Genomic DNA, 19,673 nt, shown 5'->3' with positions numbered 1-19,673 from the left:
AATTGTTTAAATTGTACTTTTAAAAAATGGTTGTTAAAACTGAACATTTATTTATATGCATATTAGCTATTTGTAAATTGTGTTTTATTCAGTGACCTTCTGTATATATACTTTTAAGTTCTACTCAAGGCTTGAGTCCTATCCTAGTGATTAAAGATTGCTGAAAGATGACGCTGAATATCACAAGTAATACTTAGAAATATTTATTCAGATTATAGTAAAAAAGAAGTGAAAGGATTATCTGCCTTTTGATTATTCTTTCTAAAAATTGAACCTAAGGGAATATCTTATAATCCTATTTAAGGGATACAAGTTCAGTACCTCTACTCTGATAAAACATAGTTTTTTAGAGGAAAGGGCCTCTCACTGTTCCTTCACTTAAGAAAAGATTTAATATTCGATTAGCTCACTTTTCTGGTTTGATTTCAGCAGCAATGTAATATACTTACCATAATATTTTTTTCAATTAATAGACTTACTTTTAGAGCAGTTTTAGGTTCACAGCAAAACTGAGCAAAAAGCAGAGTTTGCACATACCCGCTCCACAAATGCACACTCAGAACCCCCCCCCCCCCACCATCCTGGTACATTTATTTATAATTGTTGAATCAACACTGACACATCGTTGTCAACCAAAGCCCATGGTTTAGTACATTAGGGTTAGTTCTTTGTGTTATACATTGTTTGGGTTTTAACCAATGTGTAATGACAGATATACACTATTATATTATCATACAGAATAGTTTCGTTGCCCTGAAAATCCCTATGCCCCACCTATTCATCCCCCGCTTCTCCTAAGCCCCTGGTAATTACTGATTTCTTTTACTACCTTCATAGTTTTGTATTTTCCAGAATGTTAGTTAATTGGAATCATAATGTACAGCTTTTCAGATTGGCTTCTTTCACTTAGTAATATGCATTTAAGGTTCCCCATGCCTTCTTGTGGCTTCATAGTTCGTTTCTTTTTAATGCTAAATAATGTTCCAATGTCTATTATCCACTCTGAGGGGTTTCATAGATCAATGAAGCTTACCCATTGGTCTCTGGATAGAAGTTCTCTGGCTGTACCACAGTTTATGTATCCATTCACCTATTGAAGGACACCTATTGTAAGAACTATTAATGGTACCTATTTGATAGGGTTATTGTGGGTATTAAATAAGATAATAAATAAGTGTCTGCCATATGAATGTTATTTTTACAGTGTCAAAATATCTATCATTCAAAATTAAATGTAAACTTCGGCAAATTTGGGAATATGAGAATTATTCAGTCCCTTTTGAAATTTGTAAGAGGTAGTTTTTAAAAAATATATTTTATTGATATTTTACAGAGAGGAAGGGGCGGGATAGAGAGTTAGAAACATCGATCAGCTGCCTCCTGCACCCCCCCCTCCACCCCCACTGGGGATGTGCCCGCAACCAAGGTACATGTCCTTGACCGGAATCAAACCTGGGACCCTTCAGTCCGCAGGCAGACGCTCTATCCACTGAGCCAAACCAGTCAGGGCTGTAAGAGGTAGTTTTAAGATATATGAAATTAATAGCAGAGCAGCATATTACACCAAAGTTGTACTGGTTAATGAGCAAGTAAATTCTGTAAAGGTTTAGTTAATTATGGGTAAATATGAAGTGATATACTTACAACTTTGAAGCTATAAAGTTTTCTCACAAACTGCTCCTGAATGTTGTCAGAAGAGGACCATCGGACAGGAATAAATGTATGTTTTATCATGGCATTTATGTTAACTGACTAAGATAATCTAGAAAATGTATAGCTGAAAAATCATTTAATCTGCTTTGTGTGACACTTTGGATTTGTATATGGACTATAATTTTAAACTCTTGTTTAGCCTTTTCTTGAGTTGTAGGATAATTTGAGCATTTGAGAAAAGCTGTGATTCCACAGGAAAATGCATAAATGTACAAAATCTATTATCTACTCTAAGGGGTTTCATAGAGCAATGAAGCTTACCCATTGGTCTCTGGATAGAAATTCCTTTTAAGAACATACGGTAATAAATTTCAAGTCTAAGTAGCAATATGAGAAAGAAGCAGACATTCGTTTTCTATGTTCATCTCCTTTATCTTTGAGTCTTGGTCTTGTGTTTTGAAGGTCCATACTCTAGAATGTATAGCAACAAATCCTTTGAAGACTTTTTCCTAGGGCTATGCTCAAACTAATTGGCCTTGGAACGGATGCTTCCTAAGTAATCAGTTCCATAAACATGGAGGCTGTAACTCCACTTCCTGGACTTTGTGGGTCAGTGACTCTTGCTTTCCACATAGACCAGCCAGGATTAAATTTCATGTAAATGTGAGACCTGATCAGCAGAAGTTCTGGTAGTCTTGGAAAGACCATGAGCAAAGGGAATTAGATTCAGGAAGTGGTGTTTATAATTCACTAAGTCACTGATGTCATCATGGGTGTTATTTTTTGGGTGATTTAAATAATCTTAGTTTGTTCAGGATGTTTATGTTTAAAAATACAACCTAGTGTCCTAGCATGGCTTACTTAAACAGAGATTCAATTTAGTGGTTTTAGTTGAGGTTTTCCTTGTAGAAAAATAGATAAGTAAAACATGTGATTTTTGTGTATAACAAGATAGAAGATGTCCTGCCTTTTAGTAATTTATAATCTAACCTATTTAGTTATATGTACAATAGGCCTGTTTGTTTTCTTGTGTCTGCTGTTTTAATGAATGAACATGAAGGACTCAACCATGTTTCTGGTACATTCTGAAATAATTTTCATACTGGATTATTAACTTATGCTCTTAATTCTTAAGACTTGAAGTTTTAATGCCTTTTTTCTCTCTAGGCAATGCATGATCCATTGAAAACTTGGCAAGATGCACCATACATTTTTATTGTACATATTGGCATTTCATTCTCAAAGGAATCATCAAAAGAAAATTCACTAAGTAATCTTTTTACCAGTAAGTACATTTCATTTCTTTTTACCATTTGCATTATTATCTAGTTGTGCCATGTATGGTGAGTCATGTGTAATTGCTTTCAGGGAGGGAATAATTAATTAAGAAAGTTTGTTCTGACATAGAAAAATTGAGGGAGAGAAATTAACATTTTTCTGTACTCAAGATGTACCAGATACAGTCTTAGGCACTTCATATATGCTTTCTTATTATATACTAGAGGCCTGGTGCACAGGTACAGTTCCTAGGCCTGCCTGGCAATCGAAGAGCGAATATCTGGCATGGAAGGGCAGGTCCCAGCTGACCTCTGGGCCCTGGGCAGCACCTGGGCACCCAGGTCCCACGCGTCCTTCTCTGCCTGAGTCCGGCTCCCTCAGTGCATGGGGCTGGGCGGTGGCCCCACCCTCTGCTGCCGCCACTGGTCGCTGTCTGCGGGGGCGATCAGTGGGCCCCACTCACACCCGTGTTGGCTTGGCGCCGCCCACTCACCTGCTCCACCATTCTGTCGCAGTCCCACTCTTGTTGGGGCCCATGGAGGCCGGCAGCGCCTTCACTGCTGCCCGCTGCTAGTGCTGCATTGCTGACGCCCTCCATGTTCTGTGCCGCCCCCTGGTGGTCAGCACATGTCATAGTGAGCTGTCGAACTCCTGGTTGAGGGGACAATTTGCACGTTAGGCTTTTATTATATAGGATGATAGATTCTAGATGTCATTTTCTTTCATTTGATTCTCCAGCTTTTTAAATTTTTAATTAGTATCATGTTCTTGGTACTTGGTTAGTAAGCTACTGCAAAATTCCAGAAAGAGATGACTTGTCAAAACTTGGTTACCAAGTCAAAACCTGGCGATATAAAAATTAATGGACTTCGGTAATTATTTAATGTCTCAATATTTTTTCTTTTTTTAAAATTTATTTTTCAATTACAGTTGAGATACAAAATCATAATATTACTATGGTGTACACCTGGAACTAATATAATTTTGTATGTCAACTGTCTCAATTTTTCTTGATGGCCTCCTTTCCACTCTTGCTGCCCAGTTCATAGAAGTCATCTCTTTCTGGAATTTTGCAGTAGCTTACTAACTGTTCTTATTTCTTAGAATTTTTTTGTTTTGTTTTGTTTCTTCCTTCTCTGCGGTTTCCTTTCCTCCTCTGCTTTCTCAAGGAGAATATTGAAGAGAAACAATTATGGTGGCCATCCTTATCTTACAATATTGGCACATATCATCATTAAATATCATGTTAACTGTAGATTTAAAAAAATGTATTCTTTATTTGGTTAAGGCTATCCCTTCCTATTCCAAAAATAAGTATATTTTTGTTAGTATTAAGAATGAATGCTCAGTTTTATCAGATGCTTTGATTGTATTAAAGTGATCATATAGATTTCCTCATTTAATCTGTTCTTGTGATGCATTATATTAACTGGTTTTCCAATGTTAAACTGTTCTTGAATTTCTGAGATGCCATTATTTGGTCTTTATACACACACACACACACACACACACACACACACACACGTTTTCCAGCTTATGTTCTTTTTTTGTTTTATCCTTCTGTTGTTTGGAGCTAAGAAGAAACTTTAAAGCATAGACCGAACTACGTTATGTGAAAGTTTCTCTCTAAAACAGTTTTTTATCATTTTTCTTCCCTTTGTTAAAACCTTTGAAGTCTCCCTATTGCCTATAAAATGCCCACATTTATAAGCAAGGTTTCTAAAACTATAAGTTGTCCCATTTTACTTTTCGTTGCCTTGTATCAAAACACTATGATATGGTACTATGCATTGTCTCAGTCTACATGTTCTTTAAATATATTATGCATTTTTACACCTGTCTTTGTTATTTCTTCTGCCCGGATGGCTTTTTACTTTATCCTGGAAAATACAAATTTCATTCTTCTGGGTCTGTCTCAGAGGACAGTTCTCTGTGTTGCTTTTCAACTAACTCTCTCTTCCCTCTAGATGGTAATCCACTAGGATGGCAGAAAACATCTTATACATCTGACCATCCCCTATTTTCCATAGTGTGTATCATATAGTAAGTGCTTAAGTTCTATTTTAGCATAGAGCAGGGGCTAGTCAACTTTTTCTTAAAGGGTCAGATAGTAAATGTTTTCTCTCCTATAACTACCTAACTTTGCCATTGTGTGAATGCAGCCGTAGAGAATATGTAAGTGAATGGATATGACTGTTTCGTATTAAAATTTTATTTACAAAAAGTGGATGGCCACATTTGGTCCATGTGCTGTATTTTACTGACCTTCTGGCATAGTGTAAGCAAAGAATGTGACAAATATTCGCTAATTATTTTATTTGCTTTTTTATTAAATTAAGAAGGTATAGATTTAAAAATCAGTTCTGCTATGACATTTTTATGATTGCTATTATAGGATGCTCCTTTTGTTCATAAAAGTATTAGATCCGATTTATTTATTTTTAATTCTCACCCGAAGACATGCTTAGAAAGAGGGTTCATGGGGTTGCGGGGGGAGGGGGGAAGAACACCGATGTGAGAGAAATACTGATTGATCGCCTTCCGTATGCTCCTCAGCTGGGGATCAAACCCAACACCTACGTATGTGCCCTGACCAGGAATCAAACCAGCAACCTTTTGGTGCACAAGCCTGATTCATTTTTAATAATGGCATGTCCTTTCTGCCTGATAAAAATTATAGTGGGGCCCAGCTAGCGTGGTTCAGTGGTTGAGTGTCGACCCATGAACCAGGAATTCACAGTTTGATTCCTGGTCAAGGCACATGTCCAGGTTTTGGGTTTGATCCCCAGTGGGGGGCATGCAGGAGGCAGCCAATCAATGATTCTCTGTCATCATTGATGTTTCTATCTCTCTCTCTCTCTCCCTCTCCCTTCCTCTCTGAAATCAATAAAAACATATTTTAAAAAATGAGTGGGATATTTTTGTTGAATAGGCATTTATTAGTGTGTTTCTGGAGATAGATACTACTTTTTACTTGTTAATCAAATATAAAATTTATCCAAATAGTTTTTCCATTACAATTTAAAAGTAGTCATAGGTTTGTTTCTGTAAATCAAATCTGTCTTTCAGATACTTGTTACCTTCACTTGTTCTGCTTCATTAAACACTGTTGTTATTAAGCACCTTCTAAAAATGATACATTAATGTAGCAAAGTCATATAAAACTGAAGTAGGTAAAATAAGCAATATGAAAATATAGGTAAGGAGAGAGAGCAGATAGAGGGAGTCAGAATGAAGGAACTAAGCACCTTCTAAAAATGATACATTAATGTAGCAAAGCCATATAAAACTGAAGTAGGTAAAATAAGAAGCAATATGAAAATATAGGTAAGGAGAGAGCAGATAGAGGGAGTCAGAATGAAGGAATGAAGTCCTGTAATTTTTAAAACATATTAGCGCTGTGTTGTAAGAAAAGTATATATGAAGTGTGTTTGGAATTTAGAGGAGATGGGGAAGTTCCAGTTGGGTAGCTCACAGAAGGTTTGTGGAGGAAGTACATTCAACCTAGTCTTTAAAGGGTGTGAGTATGGGAACAAAGGGCTTTTCACTTAAGATATTGACTGTAGCAGCGGCATGGAGACGTATGCAGGACATAGCACAAACCATGAGAACACTTAGTGAATTTCAAAGTGCTCTACACATGTAATATTCGCCAGAATTGAAATGGTTAAAAGTAAATGACCCACTGGAATTTTCATTAATTTTTATCAGACAAATATCAGATAATGTTTTTGTTTAAATCCTGAATTGTTCACATTAACTCTGAGGACTGTGTTTTGGCAGTGACTGTTGAATTGAAGGGCCCCTATGAATACCTCACACTTGAAGAATATCCGTTGATGATTGTAAGTGAATTTACATTCTTTAACTTGAACATTAAATGAGTTTAACTTGAAAGAGTATCCATGTTTTGTGGCAATTTTCCTTTTTAAAGAATTGTTCCTGAACAGTTCACAAAATAGTGCTTGTACTTTGGCACTTTTTACTAGAATGTCACCTTGTGAGTGTCAGTGAACCCCTTTGTGCCTCATTTTCTCATCTGTAAAATGAAGAGGTGATGATGTGTGGAATTGTAGACTTGGAAAGTTCCTCAAAGATTGTTTCAAATCTCACGTCTTCTCAAGGATCCAAAGCAGGGCACTTCTTACAACCCTGTAGTTTCTGATCCCACTTAAAGTAATTAAATGATGAAGTTTCATCCTTTTTAGTGTATGTGTGTCTATGGGAATATCCTTAATGTACTTTTTAGATTTTCTTTGTTCAATTTTTTTTCTTCTTTTTTCCCCTTTTATAGTTTTCCCACTTGGTTGTGTTTCATTTCCTTGCCATACCTTTTTTTCTTCAGTGTTCTCTTCATTTATATAATTTTACATTGTGAGCCGAAAAAGCTCAATTAATACAGACGAGCAGTCACTTGATAGCAAGCCCTTAGGTAGTCTCCCTCTGCTCAAGAGGAGATAATTATTTTGTGTGTGAGTATCAAAATTCAAAGAAATAAAATAATGATCTTTCAAGTAGAAGGTATGATATGCATTTTTTTTTGTATCTGTTAAGAGTGTGTATTGATGCTAAAGTGGCCCTTGGCCTTAATCCTCTTTTTTATCTCTTATCCACTTCTATGACAGTTTTTCATGGTGATGTGTATTGTGTATGTCCTTTTTGGTGTTCTGTGGCTGGCATGGTCTGCTTGCTACTGGAGAGATCTCCTGAGAATTCAGTTTTGGATTGGTGCTGTCATCTTCCTGGGAATGCTTGAGAAAGCTGTCTTCTATGCAGAATTTCAGAACATCCGTTACAAAGGAGAATCTGGTATGTAACCAAAAAATGCTAATTTGTGAATGATCAGCAGGTGAGACGTGACAATTTTTCCTAAGGTTAGCAGTTATTAAGTAGGTTTAACTTTTCAGTTATTTAATTATTAGAATAACTTTGATTGTGACTTTTGTTTTTAATATTATAACTTGCAGGTTCAGTGATTTAGGAGTAATTTTACTAAAATATATTCACAAAAGTAATGACTTTTGGGAAAGACTGTTGACATCATTGAATTTCATTGCCGTTGATTTTTAAGGCACCATTATTATATGCATCTAAGAAACTAACTACTGTGAATTTAATTTTAAGATACCATTGATTATAAGAGACATTTTGATTTAAAAAATTTTAAATGGGGGTGGGGATACATCTAAGAATTGGTGAAATATAGTAATACCAAGAAAATAAGAGGGTGCTTATAGTTTAGTAAGGTGAACAGATGACAGAAACTGTTTGATACTGAAGTTTTTTATGATAGCTTCAGTTCTCTCTCTTCAGATCATTTAATTATTGATAATTATTGTTACAAGTTACACTAATTAAATATTTCCCTGGTCTTTGAAAGGGCCTGAAAAATAGTAGATGTGAAAATGAATTGAAAACTGTGTGTGTGTTGTACTTTTCTATGGATAGCTATATTTCACACTTTTTAAAAATGGGGAGACTATTTCCTAGTTGCTATGAACTGTCCAAGTAGGGTAAAATATTCTGCTGAGGTTTTAGTGAAGTGAGTGGTAAGGAGGGAAGGTAAATTGAACACAGCCAGATTGCTATTCACACGAATAAGATGATGTCAGTTTATATATTTGTAAAAATTGAAGAAGTATTTTTTTTTTAGTAGAACTAATACCAGTGCTTATTCTGAAGAGTGTTAGAGATCTATATTCTGTTCTAGAATTGCACCTTTTCTCAAACCTAGATTTACAGCACTTTTCCCCCCTTCTTTCTCATAGTCCAAGGTGCCTTGATCCTTGCAGAGCTGCTTTCAGCAGTTAAACGTTCACTGGCTCGAATCCTGGTCATTATAGTCAGTCTGGGGTATGGCATAGTCAAGTAAGTATTCATTTCCTGTATGGAAAAGTGAAATGAAACACTGATTAAATTGAAACAGTATTGCAGCTTCCCAGTATAGTAGTCCTGTAACAGTTGATAAAAAAATAGTTCTGAAATAAGAAAAGGTATCTGAAATTTTGTAGATTTGTAAAAGTTGGAAAAATGTTAGTTTCATCTCACAGCTGAGAGTTCAAGAAGTAGGAAAGCCTGCAATTGTAGCAAATGACATTGAAACACCAAACTTTTAGAGTAAACTTATAGTGACTTTACTCTTCCAAAATATTTTACAAATCAGATTTTTTATGGGAAGAGCATTCTTGCTGTAACAATCTGGAAAAAATTTGTTGAAAAAAATGTATTTATTAAGTGCCTTAGCATTGTTCTAGGCCCTGGGGATACAGCAAATAAACAGAAGACTTGGAGCTTACATTGGGGGAAAATGGATAAAATCAGTGAGTAAATATGTAATATGTCAGTGATAAGTGCTAGGGAGCAGATAAAGCAGGCAGAAGGTATAGAGGACAGGAGGTAGGGCTTGTAAGTGTTAAATAGGGTGGTCAAGGACGGCTTCACTTACTGACATTTAGGCAAAGATCTCAAGTTGGTGAAGGAACTATATGTATCTCCAGAGGAAGAGATGCTAAAATGTGGTCAGATTCTGTATATATTTTGAAGGTAGAGCCAGTGGACTTCGCTGACAGATCAAATGTGTGATGTGAAAGAGAGAGCAATCAAGGATGATGCCAACTATTTTGGTGTGAACAAATGGAAGGATGCAATTTACATTTACTGAGTTCAGGAAGATCTTAGGTGGGTTAAGTTTAGAGTGGGTGCAAGATTAGGAGTTCAGAGTTTAGTTAGATATACAAATGAGGGAAATAAGGGGGAGAGATATGAATTTGCAAGTCATCAGGATGTAGATGTTATTTAGCCATGAGATGGGATGTGATCACCAAGGGTATAAGTGTATTTAGAGGAGAGGTTAAAGGATTGAGTCCTTGAACATTTTCTGTTATTTAGAAGTCAGTGAGACAGAGTAGAATTAGAGGAAATTGAGGAGGATGACCAAAGCTGTGGGAGGCAAGCCTGAAGACTTTCAAGGAAAGAGTGAATAATTTTGTCAGAGAGGGTTGAGACTTGACCATTGGATTTAACTACATGCAAGAATAGTTTTGGTCAAGTGGTAGGACTTAGCATGAGCTTGGTCGGAGTAAGTTCAAGCGAGAATAGAACAGGAGTTGGAGTTAGCCAGGTATAGACAGTTATCTCAAGGAGTTTTGTTTTAAGTGGGCTAAAGAAATGGGAGATTTTCACTTTTAAAACTCATTCATATAAATGAGACTAGAGGAATGGGGGAGTTACATTTTTAAATTTGTTTAACAAACTAGAGGCCCGGTGCACAAAAATTTGTGCACTCGGGTGGGTCCCTCAGCCTGGCCTGTGCCCTCGGGGGCCCCTTACCCTCCTGGCTGCTGGCACCAGTTTTCCTCCGGTGCCCGGAACCCAGGCTTTCGCTCTTCGCTCTTTGCTCGCCGCTCGCTGCTCCTGCCCGGGGCCGGTGGGGCGCTTGGCGCCTACATATGCAAATTAGCCGCCATCTTTGTTGGTGGTTAATTTGCATATTGCGCTGATTAGCCAATGGGAGGCACAGTGAAGCTATGGTCAATTACCATGTTTGTCTATTATTAGATAGGATATTTCAATGCCTCCTATATGCCAAGACATATCCTAGGTTTTTAAGAGACACTAGTGTGGAGAAAAATCACAGCCCATATAGAGCTTTGCTAGTGTGTAATGCACTAGTCAATAACCCAGGGATCTTGTTAAAATACAGATTCTGATTCAGTAGCATTTTGAATATCAAGGACCCTCCTTCAAGCAGAAGCTGCTTAAAAGATTTTTTGTATTTTGTTGGATTTTGAACTCTATAATGTACTATTTTTCTAATGAGTTTCAATAGGGTATTTGATTATGTTAAGAAGTTGTTTAAATTTTTCTGTTTGAAAATGTTATGATTTCTTTTCTTTAAAAAATTATCTGTTTAAAAACATACTGAAACGTAGACAAATAAAAGATAGGATGTCTAGAATTTGTTTCAAGATAATATGAGAGGATGGGAAGTGGATGGGTAGTGCATGGAGCAGGATTGGCTGTAGGTTGGAGGATATTAGGACTGGATAATGGATATATAGGGGTTTATTATACTGTTGAATATGTTTCAGAATTCTCTATAATAAAATATATATTTTTTAAAATGCTGCAGTGCCCTGGCCGATGTGGATCTTGGGCATCATCCCATGCACCAAAGGGTTGCTGATTTGGTTCCTGGTCAGGGACATGACTGGGTTTTGGGCTTGATGCGGGGGAGGGGGGAAGAGCATAATTGATGATTTACTCTCTCCCTCTCCCTTCCTCTCTAAAAATCAGTAAGAAAAAAATTTTTAAATGTAGAATTAAGGGGGTCTGATTTATTATTCAGTATCTTGTTTTAAGAGCATAAGTTCTGAGTTTTTCTCTCTAATGTGACTTTACAGAGTATGTCTGGCTTATCTCAACTAAGTTGTTGTCTATATTAATCAACATGAGTTTGTCTCAGGGTTTGTCACATTTGTACTCAACTTTATCTCTTTGCTTTCTCTTTAGGCCTCGCCTTGGAGTCACTCTTCACAAAGTTGTTGTAGCAGGAGCCCTTTATCTCTTGTTCTCTGGCATGGAAGGGGTCCTCAGAGTTACTGGGGTCAGTACTGCTTAATCTAAGTTTTTGTGGTCAGTTCAGACATAACTGTTTTTGTTTTGAGAAGGTGAATTGGGAATATCTGTGGGCTTCTTTACTACTTTCTCTAAGTCACCTTTGGGCTCTGATTTTTAAAATGTATATGTAATTCACTTTTTCTTTTTAATCTATATTAGAGCTTTAAATTCAGTGTGTGACCAGAATGAATGCTTTCCCACCCATCCCCAAATTACTACTTGTTTAGTTCTTCTGGACAGTGGTTCCATTCTTGTATAAGTGGCAAACCTTGTAATCATGCACTTGCTGGTAATCTAATTTTTGTTTTAAAGTGACAGTGCTTTTTACTTAGCCAGCACTTGAGTTTCAAAGGTTTTCTTAACATGTAACTACATTTCACATAATTCTTGAGAATTACATAATTATGCCCTTTTAGGGGGAGGAAACCAAAGCACTGAGAGAGATAAGTGATAAGGAAATTTATGTTAGAGCTGGATTAATGTGAAGAAGTGGGCCTCCCTAGGTCATTGCTTTACTTTCTTATTTAAAAATCACTCTATAAACCCCACATTTCCCTCAAGTAAATTGGGCTCAGTTAGTTTTGCTATAAATTGCTTTTAAATAAAACACTTTTGAATGCAAATTAGATGTTCAAATCACACTGTCCTCTGTATGTAATTTTCTTAGACTTTTAGCAACTTTAACCCTCTGTCAATTGCGTTTTCTTTCTTCTGCTGCTGTAGTATTTTGCTTATATCTTGGCTTTGATAGTTAACCTGGCCCTGTCAACAATTGATGCCTGTATTATTTTATGGATATCCTTTTAATAATACCCTGGTAATTGGGTAATTAGGGTTATATAAATAGCATGTTATATATATATATATACATATACATATATATATACATATACATACATATACATATATATGTGTGTGTGTGTGTGTGCGCGCGTGTGAGAAAACAAGCAGCATAGTTTGGAGGACAAATACTTGTATTAATATCTTATTTTGAGGTGAGCTCGTTTTTGTAAAATTACAATTCAGGAAATCAATAATTCTTAGTATGTTAATGATGCAATACTTTTAAATATGAGAAGGGCCTTTTAAGACTTGTAGCCAAAATAAAAATGATAGGAAATGATAAGATGGATGGAGTCTTATATCACCATAATGTTTTTGGTGTGGTCATTTAAAGTGGATTTTAGCATGCTAGGAGCTCGTTGGAGGTTAGCAGCATGTTTTATTGTATTGAGATTGTATTTGACAGTTTTCATGAAATACACTTTTATATTCTGCATGATGGTTTGTCAGAGGGGCACAATGATGTGGGTGCCAAGTGTTATTCCTGTTTCTTTTCTTTCAGCTCAGATGCAAAACCATTCCATGTGATTATATAAATGCCGAATTGTGTGCTGGTCTCTTCTCTGCATCTCTAGACTCTCTTTTTACCACCTCTCTTTCTTTGTCTGCAGGCCCAGACTGATCTTGCTTCCTTGGCCTTTATCCCCTTGGCTTTCCTAGACACTGCCCTGTGCTGGTGGATATCCTTCTCATTGGCTTGTATGATGGTGGTCCCTTTTCTCCCCTTGAATATGGGTTTCCATCGATCTTTCTGCAAAGGGTTTTTACCGGTTTTGTTGATTACTTCTTAATCTGGGGATTAGGATATTGCTGTTTAAAAACCTGAGAACTCAGGTAAGCAGTTTTGTGTGTGTTTTTAATTTTGAAAAGTGCTGGTAACTGTGGGCGGAACATAAAAGCTCTGGTTTTTGTTTTTATTTTTAAATGAGCATTTTTACCTTGATTTTGGAATTATTTGTGCACTCCAATTAGTGTTACAATCACTGACTACTCTGCTCCTGCTCTTTCTTTCAGCCTCTAGGAATTATTAAATGCTTTGAAATGATGAAAAGATTTTAATTCTTAAAATGTGATTTAAGGAACTACATAAGATGGTTTGACTCTCTTAAAATTCTATGTAGGTTTAGCAGATTATAACCCTTATAGGGTAAGTGTTTTGTACCTTTATTCAAAAGTTGGCTTGGCATTGTCTGAAGACTTCCACTGTAAAATAAATGTTGATTCATTTACAGGCAAAGTTAACCAGTAGATAACAAACATATTTACATTTGAATATTCTTTTTCTCCTGCTGCTTAAAATTAGACATTTGTTTATTAGGGACTTGACCTGTTAAAGGAAGGATTCAAGTTTTTAGACTTTAATCTTTTTGGGGGTTTTAAAAATTTGTTTTGGTTATGGTATATTCAGTCCTATGTGTAATTGTGCAATATTATTGTCTTGCTAGACTGTGACTGTTATAAAAAACAATGTAAACCAAATTGTAATTTTGTGAATTTGAGTGGATTGTCATATATCAAAAATGTTTGAAATTGAGTGTCTTGGGTTTAAATAGCCAAATGTTTTCTAGGTCAGTATCTTTCAGGTGTGCTTTTGTAAGCCTCTATGAATATTGGGAAGAGTGGAGAGAGGGACTGGACCATACAATAACGTAACCCAATGGATAGGGAGCAGCTAAGTCTCTGTCACAGGGCAGACTAAGGTCCAACTCAAATATTTTAATATTTGCTGATTCTCAAAGTTGGACATGAGAGCAGATATTGTCTTTGGTAGTCATCACTTCCCCTCCTGTCTTTCTGTGGCAACTTCTACTTGGGAATAATACTCTGAAAATAGAAAGTTGCTATTTTAGAGCCTTTTTGCCTGGGATTTTCAGCCAATTATAATTGTATGGTCCTATTAATTCAGAATTGAACAGGCAGCTGATGGCACAGGGGACTGACTATAGAACTCTGAGAGGTTATTGGCATGAGTGTATTCATGACCCTAGACTGGATTCGCTAAGACGTAGAAAACAGAGCTACCTACCTTAAAGGAAGAGAGATTTTACTAATTTTCATTTCATTTGTCTGTTACTTGTCTGATACTCATTTTCATTCATTTTCTCTTCTATTTGTCTTTTTCATCTTTGTTTCTCTAAAAAGCTTATTCCGGTCTTTCTCCTTTTTTATATTTTTTATTTTTTGCATTTTTATTTTATCCTGATTCTGTATTCTCTTCAGTATCTCATTAAAAATGAAGACTTTCTTAGTCATCATGGTGGCTTGGGGTGTTTGTGACATTGAGAATAAGAGAGCTGTAAGGCCTCTGGGATATCCAAAGCTCTATCAATATGACCCCAGATTCTCAAAGAAACTTGAGGATTAATTTACTAGCTTATTGTTTTATTTGAATGTTGATTTCCTTGACCTGCAAACACATATTTATTAGCCTGACTCAAACAATGAAGCTATTAAAACTTCGGAGGAACATTGTAAAACTCTCGCTGTACCGACATTTCACCAACACCCTTATCATGGCAGTGGCAGGTAAGTGGGGGCTTCTTCTTGCTGTTTAAATGCCATCCTTTTAAAACAGATATTCTGAACCTGAGAGGCCATAGGTGGGCTCTCTAAAATTATCTAGAAGGTTTTGTACATTTCACTTGGGGGAAGGATCTTTGTCTTTTAGCTTTTGTCAAGTTCTCAGTGGGATCTGTGGTTCAAAAAAGATTGCGAACCACTTATTTTAAGTATAATAGCTAAAAATCAATTATATATAATTTCAGTTTTTGTATATCTCTCTCCTGTCTCCGTTCTTTTTCGGAAGCATTTTTTTTTTTCTTGAGGCAAGTTAGCTTGAGTGCCATATAGCATCTAGATTCCCTTTAGAAAACATTAATACTGGCTTATTTGGCTTTATTAAATACCTATGGGGTTTATTGCTATTATTTGGCTTTTACATATGTCATAAGCATCCAGACATTAGGTAGACCGTTCTTTTTCGGAAGCATTTTTTTTTTTCTTGAGGCAAGTTAGCTTGAGTGCCATATAGCATCTAGATTCCCTTTAGAAAACATTAATACTGGCTTATTTGGCTTTATTAAATACCTATGGGGTTTATTGCTATTACTTGGCTTTTACATATGTCATAAGCATCCATAAAATACAGACATTAGGTAGACCATAGCCAAAGTAGGTTAATTTAATTTGCCTGCCTTTTGCCCCTTGTACCAGGAATGGGAGGTCTGGCCTATGATTGGAACCAACAACTCTGTCTTGCAGTAATTTTATCAACCTTTTTTCCCCTCCTGACCAGCCAAAGAAAAGCTAGCATTATACTAAGGATGAAGGAAGGAAAAAAAACTATATTGTTGGTAATGCTGGGAAATGCCATGTTTTCAATACCTTCTTTTCCAATTTATGAGGATTACTGAAGTAACCAGATGGTAAAATTAGTCTTTAAGTACAGAAAGGGTTGACAAGAGTGTGGGCCTTGCTTATAGTAGTTGTGAAGAAAATTTGCATTGAATAAATTTGTTAAAATCACTTGATAAAAAATGATTGTGATGTTTTGGGTGTTAGGAATGTGTGGGATTTCACTTACCCATTGAATGTAATTGGGGATGTAAACCAGTATTCATATTCTGACTAGATTTTTCATTTCCTGTTAGCATCTATTGTGTTTATCATCTGGACAACCATGAAGTTCAGGATAGTGACTTGTCAATCGGTGAGTTATAAATACATGCATTTATGAATAGTGTACTGTTTTATATGCAGATAGCCATGTTGATGACAATGGTAAGGTTCACACCCTACAAGAAATTAGGGCTAGGACTCTACCCTGAGTGTTAGAATGCTTCTCTTCTCCTAAGTATTCTATATTACTATGGCTTTTGGTATGGTAGGATTTTTTTTCTTTTGTTTTGTTTTAGGGGCGGGGGATCTAATTATCCCAATGGTGGGAAAAAATTTTATAAGTGATAAACCACAGTCTATCATAACCCAATCTTATCTTAACTAAAAATTCTCAAGAAATTCAGAATCCTAAACATTAAGTGTATATGAAGAATGCTAATCTGAGTAGAAGTCATGCTCCTAAGATCTGAGCACAAAGATTGTGGCCAATTTCTTTGGCAGTGCAAAGGCTCCATTTTGGTAAAAATAAATTCATTAATATGAAAATTATAAAAAGTAGCAATCTAATAGAAACCCTTCCCCAAAGATTCTCAGAGCTCTAATGAAGCACTCACAAGTGCTCTACAGTTGGTGCCTTTTTATTCTTTGTATTTTTTAAAATATGTTTTTATTGATTTTTAGAGAGAGTAAGGGAAGTGGATAGATAGAAACATCGATGAGAAACATCGATTGGCTGCCTCCACACCCCCCCACCGGGGTTCAAGTCTGCAACCCCGGCGTGTGCCTTGACCAGGAATCGAACCGGTGACCTCCTGGTTCCTGGGTCAACACCCAACTGCCGAGCCATACCAGCAGGGCTGGTTGGTGCCTTTTTAAAAGAAATGTACTGATTGATTTTAGAGAGAGGGGAACATCAATTTGTTGTTTCACTTATTTATTTATGCATTTATTGGTTGATTCTTGTATGTGCCCTGACTGGGGATTGAGCCTGCAACCTTAGCTAGCTAGTTGGTTCCTTTTTTCTAACAATAGTAAATACTACAAGGGAAGAAACTATGTTTCTTCACTTTTATATTCCACTCACTTAGCACAGTGCCTAGCACATAGCAGGCTCTTAGTACATGTAAGTTGAATTAATAAATAAGTGATCCTTGTTCTATGCCATAGGGCTTCTGAACAAAGGGATAAGATAATGTAATACGTGTTATACTTTTTCCTCTTCGGTAGGATTGGCGGGAGCTGTGGGTGGACGATGCCATCTGGCGGTTGCTGTTCTCCATGATCCTCTTTGTCATTATGGTTCTCTGGCGACCATCTGCAAACAACCAGAGGTTCTTGGACACTTCTTATTTACGCTGCTAACCATTGAATGACGGTGTTATCAAATAAGGGTGGTGCAGTGGGTGTCAGTGTCAGGGTCATATCATATAATGGAAGGAGGAGCACTCACTGGGTCTGGAATCAGGAGAATTAAGTTCCTGTCTCAGCTCTTCTATTAATTTGCATTGTGATTTTTGGCATGCTGCCTCTTTTCACCAATCTGAGCTTTAATTTCCTCTTTGTATAATGTGGGGGAATTGAACCAATTGATCTGAGGTCCCTTTCATTTCTGACAACTGATAATAGATGTATTTGAATGGGAAAATAAGGAAGGTAGATAGATTTGACACTGGTAATGAGAGTTGTACCTGTCTAATGTTCAGAAGGAAAGAACAGTTTCTATAGTCAGTAGCCTAGCCCACTTTGTAACAATAGAGAGGGTAAATGAAAGCTTACGTGAATGACTGTAATTAAAAATCCATGTGTGAATTTGCTTTGTCCATCTATAGGCAAATCTCAATTATTTAGGAATTGGCTGTCTTAATTTTGTGACTCTATGCCTTTATTTCCCTTCTTTTTCTCCCCCCTTTTGTGCGTGTAGACAGTTAAAAGTGTAGATTACACAACTGTACCAACAAAGAAGGAAAAGGATTGAGATGCTATAACTAACCACCTAATTTTGTAATTAGATATACCAGTAAAATATACAGAAAAAAAACAAATGACATTCTTTTATCCCAGGAAAATAGTCTTGTCTTTTCACACTGTACTCTTAATATTTGTGTTCCTTGAAAAAAGTTGAAAAAGAATGGTGTGAAAGAAAATACTGTTCAGAAAGAGCCTAGACATCCTGGTGACCATCCTTTACATTGATCTATTCCTCTGTTCACATGCTAGCTATATCTATGGATGGGGTGGGCAAAAGTAGGTTAATAGTTGTAAAAAAAAAAAAAGTTTACTTTTTATTTTTTTATTGATTTGGGGGAGAGAGATTTACTTTTTATTTTTTTATTGATTTGGGAGAGAAAGAGAGAGAGAGAGAGAGAGAGAGAGAGAGAGAGAGAGAGAGAGAGAGAAACATTGATGTGAGAAACATCGATTGGTTGCCTCCTGTACAAACCCTGACCTGGGGTCAGACCCACAACCTAGAGATGTGCCCTGACTAGGAATTGAACCCATGACCTTTCGGTGCATGGGACATCACTCCAACTGAGTCATACTGGCCAAGGCACAGTTTATTCTTGTATTATTATTTATTAACTAGAGACCCGGTGCACGAATTCATGCACAGGTGGGGTCGGGCCAGGCTGGCGGGATGGAGGGGCTGCGGGTGATTGGCCAGCTGGCCCCACCCCCATGTGTTGGGGGCTGATTGGGGCCTGGATCAGGCTGGTTGACTGTTACAGTGCACGTCATAGCCACGGGCCGTTCTGGTTGTTCTGCTGTTCTGGTCACTGGGCTTTTATATATATACTAGAGGCCCGGTGCACGACATTCGTGCACTGGGAGGGGGTTGGGGAGGATTCCCTCAGCCCGGCCTGAACTGGGAGGGGGTGGGGGAGGATTCCCTCAGCCCGGCCTGCACTCTCTCGCAGTTTGGGACCCCTTGGGGGATGTCTGCCTGCTGGCTTAGGCTCGCTCCCCATGGAGCCAGGTGTGAGCCTGGCTCGGGGCTTCTGGCTGAGTGGGGGAGCGCCCCAGGTGTGAGCCTGGCTCAGGGCTTCTGGCTGAGTGGGGGAGCGCATTGACCACCAGGGAGTAGCTCCTGCATTGAGCGTCTGCCCCCTGCTGGTAAGTGCGCATCATAGTGACCAGTCATTCCCCCATTCAATCAGTTTGCTTATTAGCCTTTTATTATACAGGATAGATATTATAACTGTAAACCTACTTTTCCCCACCCCTGTATAAAATTAGTCCCTTTAGTCATTAAAAGATTTTTTGCTTTACCTCTCCTCTTCCTTTCTGTCTTATCTTTTTAAAAATATTGTGCCTACTCCCTCTAACTCCAATGTTACCAGCCTAATGTGATGTGTCCTTCCACATTTTACTCGTTTAAATATGGGCTCTTCTTTTACTCAGTAGTGGAAATGCCTTCCCAAGACAACTGCTTTAAATTAAACTTAATTATTTTCATGGATGGCATAATTTTACATGGTACAGATGTAGTACAGTTAATTAACTCATTTCTGTATTGATGGGCATTTGGACTATTTCCATTTGGGGTGACCACCCGTATGTTTAGAAGGACTTAAGGGACTCAGTATTTTCTTGTATTTAGAACAGAGGGTTTTTTTTTTACAGCAAAATGATGTGATCAGTAAGGGAAAAAGACACAGGTGGAG

The 19,673-nt window shown here is 37.2% G+C and overlaps 1 protein-coding gene across 7 annotated transcripts in view; it reads left to right on the top strand.

The window, feature by feature from the left end:
• TMEM87A (transmembrane protein 87A) overlaps window positions 1-19,673 on the top strand; it is a 45,537-nt gene that overhangs the window by 16,830 nt on the left and 9,034 nt on the right. For 3 of the 7 annotated variants that reach the window (XM_014534835.1, XM_005860299.2, XM_005860300.2), the window contains 9 exons: window positions 2,821-2,938; window positions 6,715-6,776; window positions 7,557-7,740; window positions 8,700-8,799; window positions 11,443-11,536; window positions 13,005-13,073; window positions 14,811-14,919; window positions 16,044-16,102; window positions 17,239-17,342. In XM_014534835.1, coding sequence (XP_014390321.1) covers window positions 2,821-2,938; window positions 6,715-6,776; window positions 7,557-7,740; window positions 8,700-8,799; window positions 11,443-11,536; window positions 13,005-13,073; window positions 14,811-14,919; window positions 16,044-16,102; window positions 17,239-17,342 — 899 coding nt within the window. Of the gene's footprint in view, window positions 1-2,820; window positions 2,939-4,898; window positions 4,975-6,714; window positions 6,777-7,556; window positions 7,741-8,699; window positions 8,800-11,442; window positions 11,537-12,273; window positions 12,346-13,004; window positions 13,074-14,810; window positions 14,920-16,043; window positions 16,103-17,238; window positions 17,343-19,673 lie in introns of those variants that run through there. The other 4 variants (XM_014534833.1, XM_005860298.2, XM_014534834.1 and 1 more) reach the window with 2 other exon arrangements.

The sequence above is a fragment of the Myotis brandtii genome, unplaced genomic scaffold (genome assembly GCF_000412655.1).
Source record: "Myotis brandtii unplaced genomic scaffold, ASM41265v1 scaffold133, whole genome shotgun sequence".
In the NCBI taxonomy this organism is placed as follows: Eukaryota; Metazoa; Chordata; class Mammalia; order Chiroptera; family Vespertilionidae; genus Myotis; species Myotis brandtii.
The sequence above is the reverse complement of the archived record's forward strand: the minus strand, read 5'-3'. Positions and strand labels throughout refer to the sequence as shown.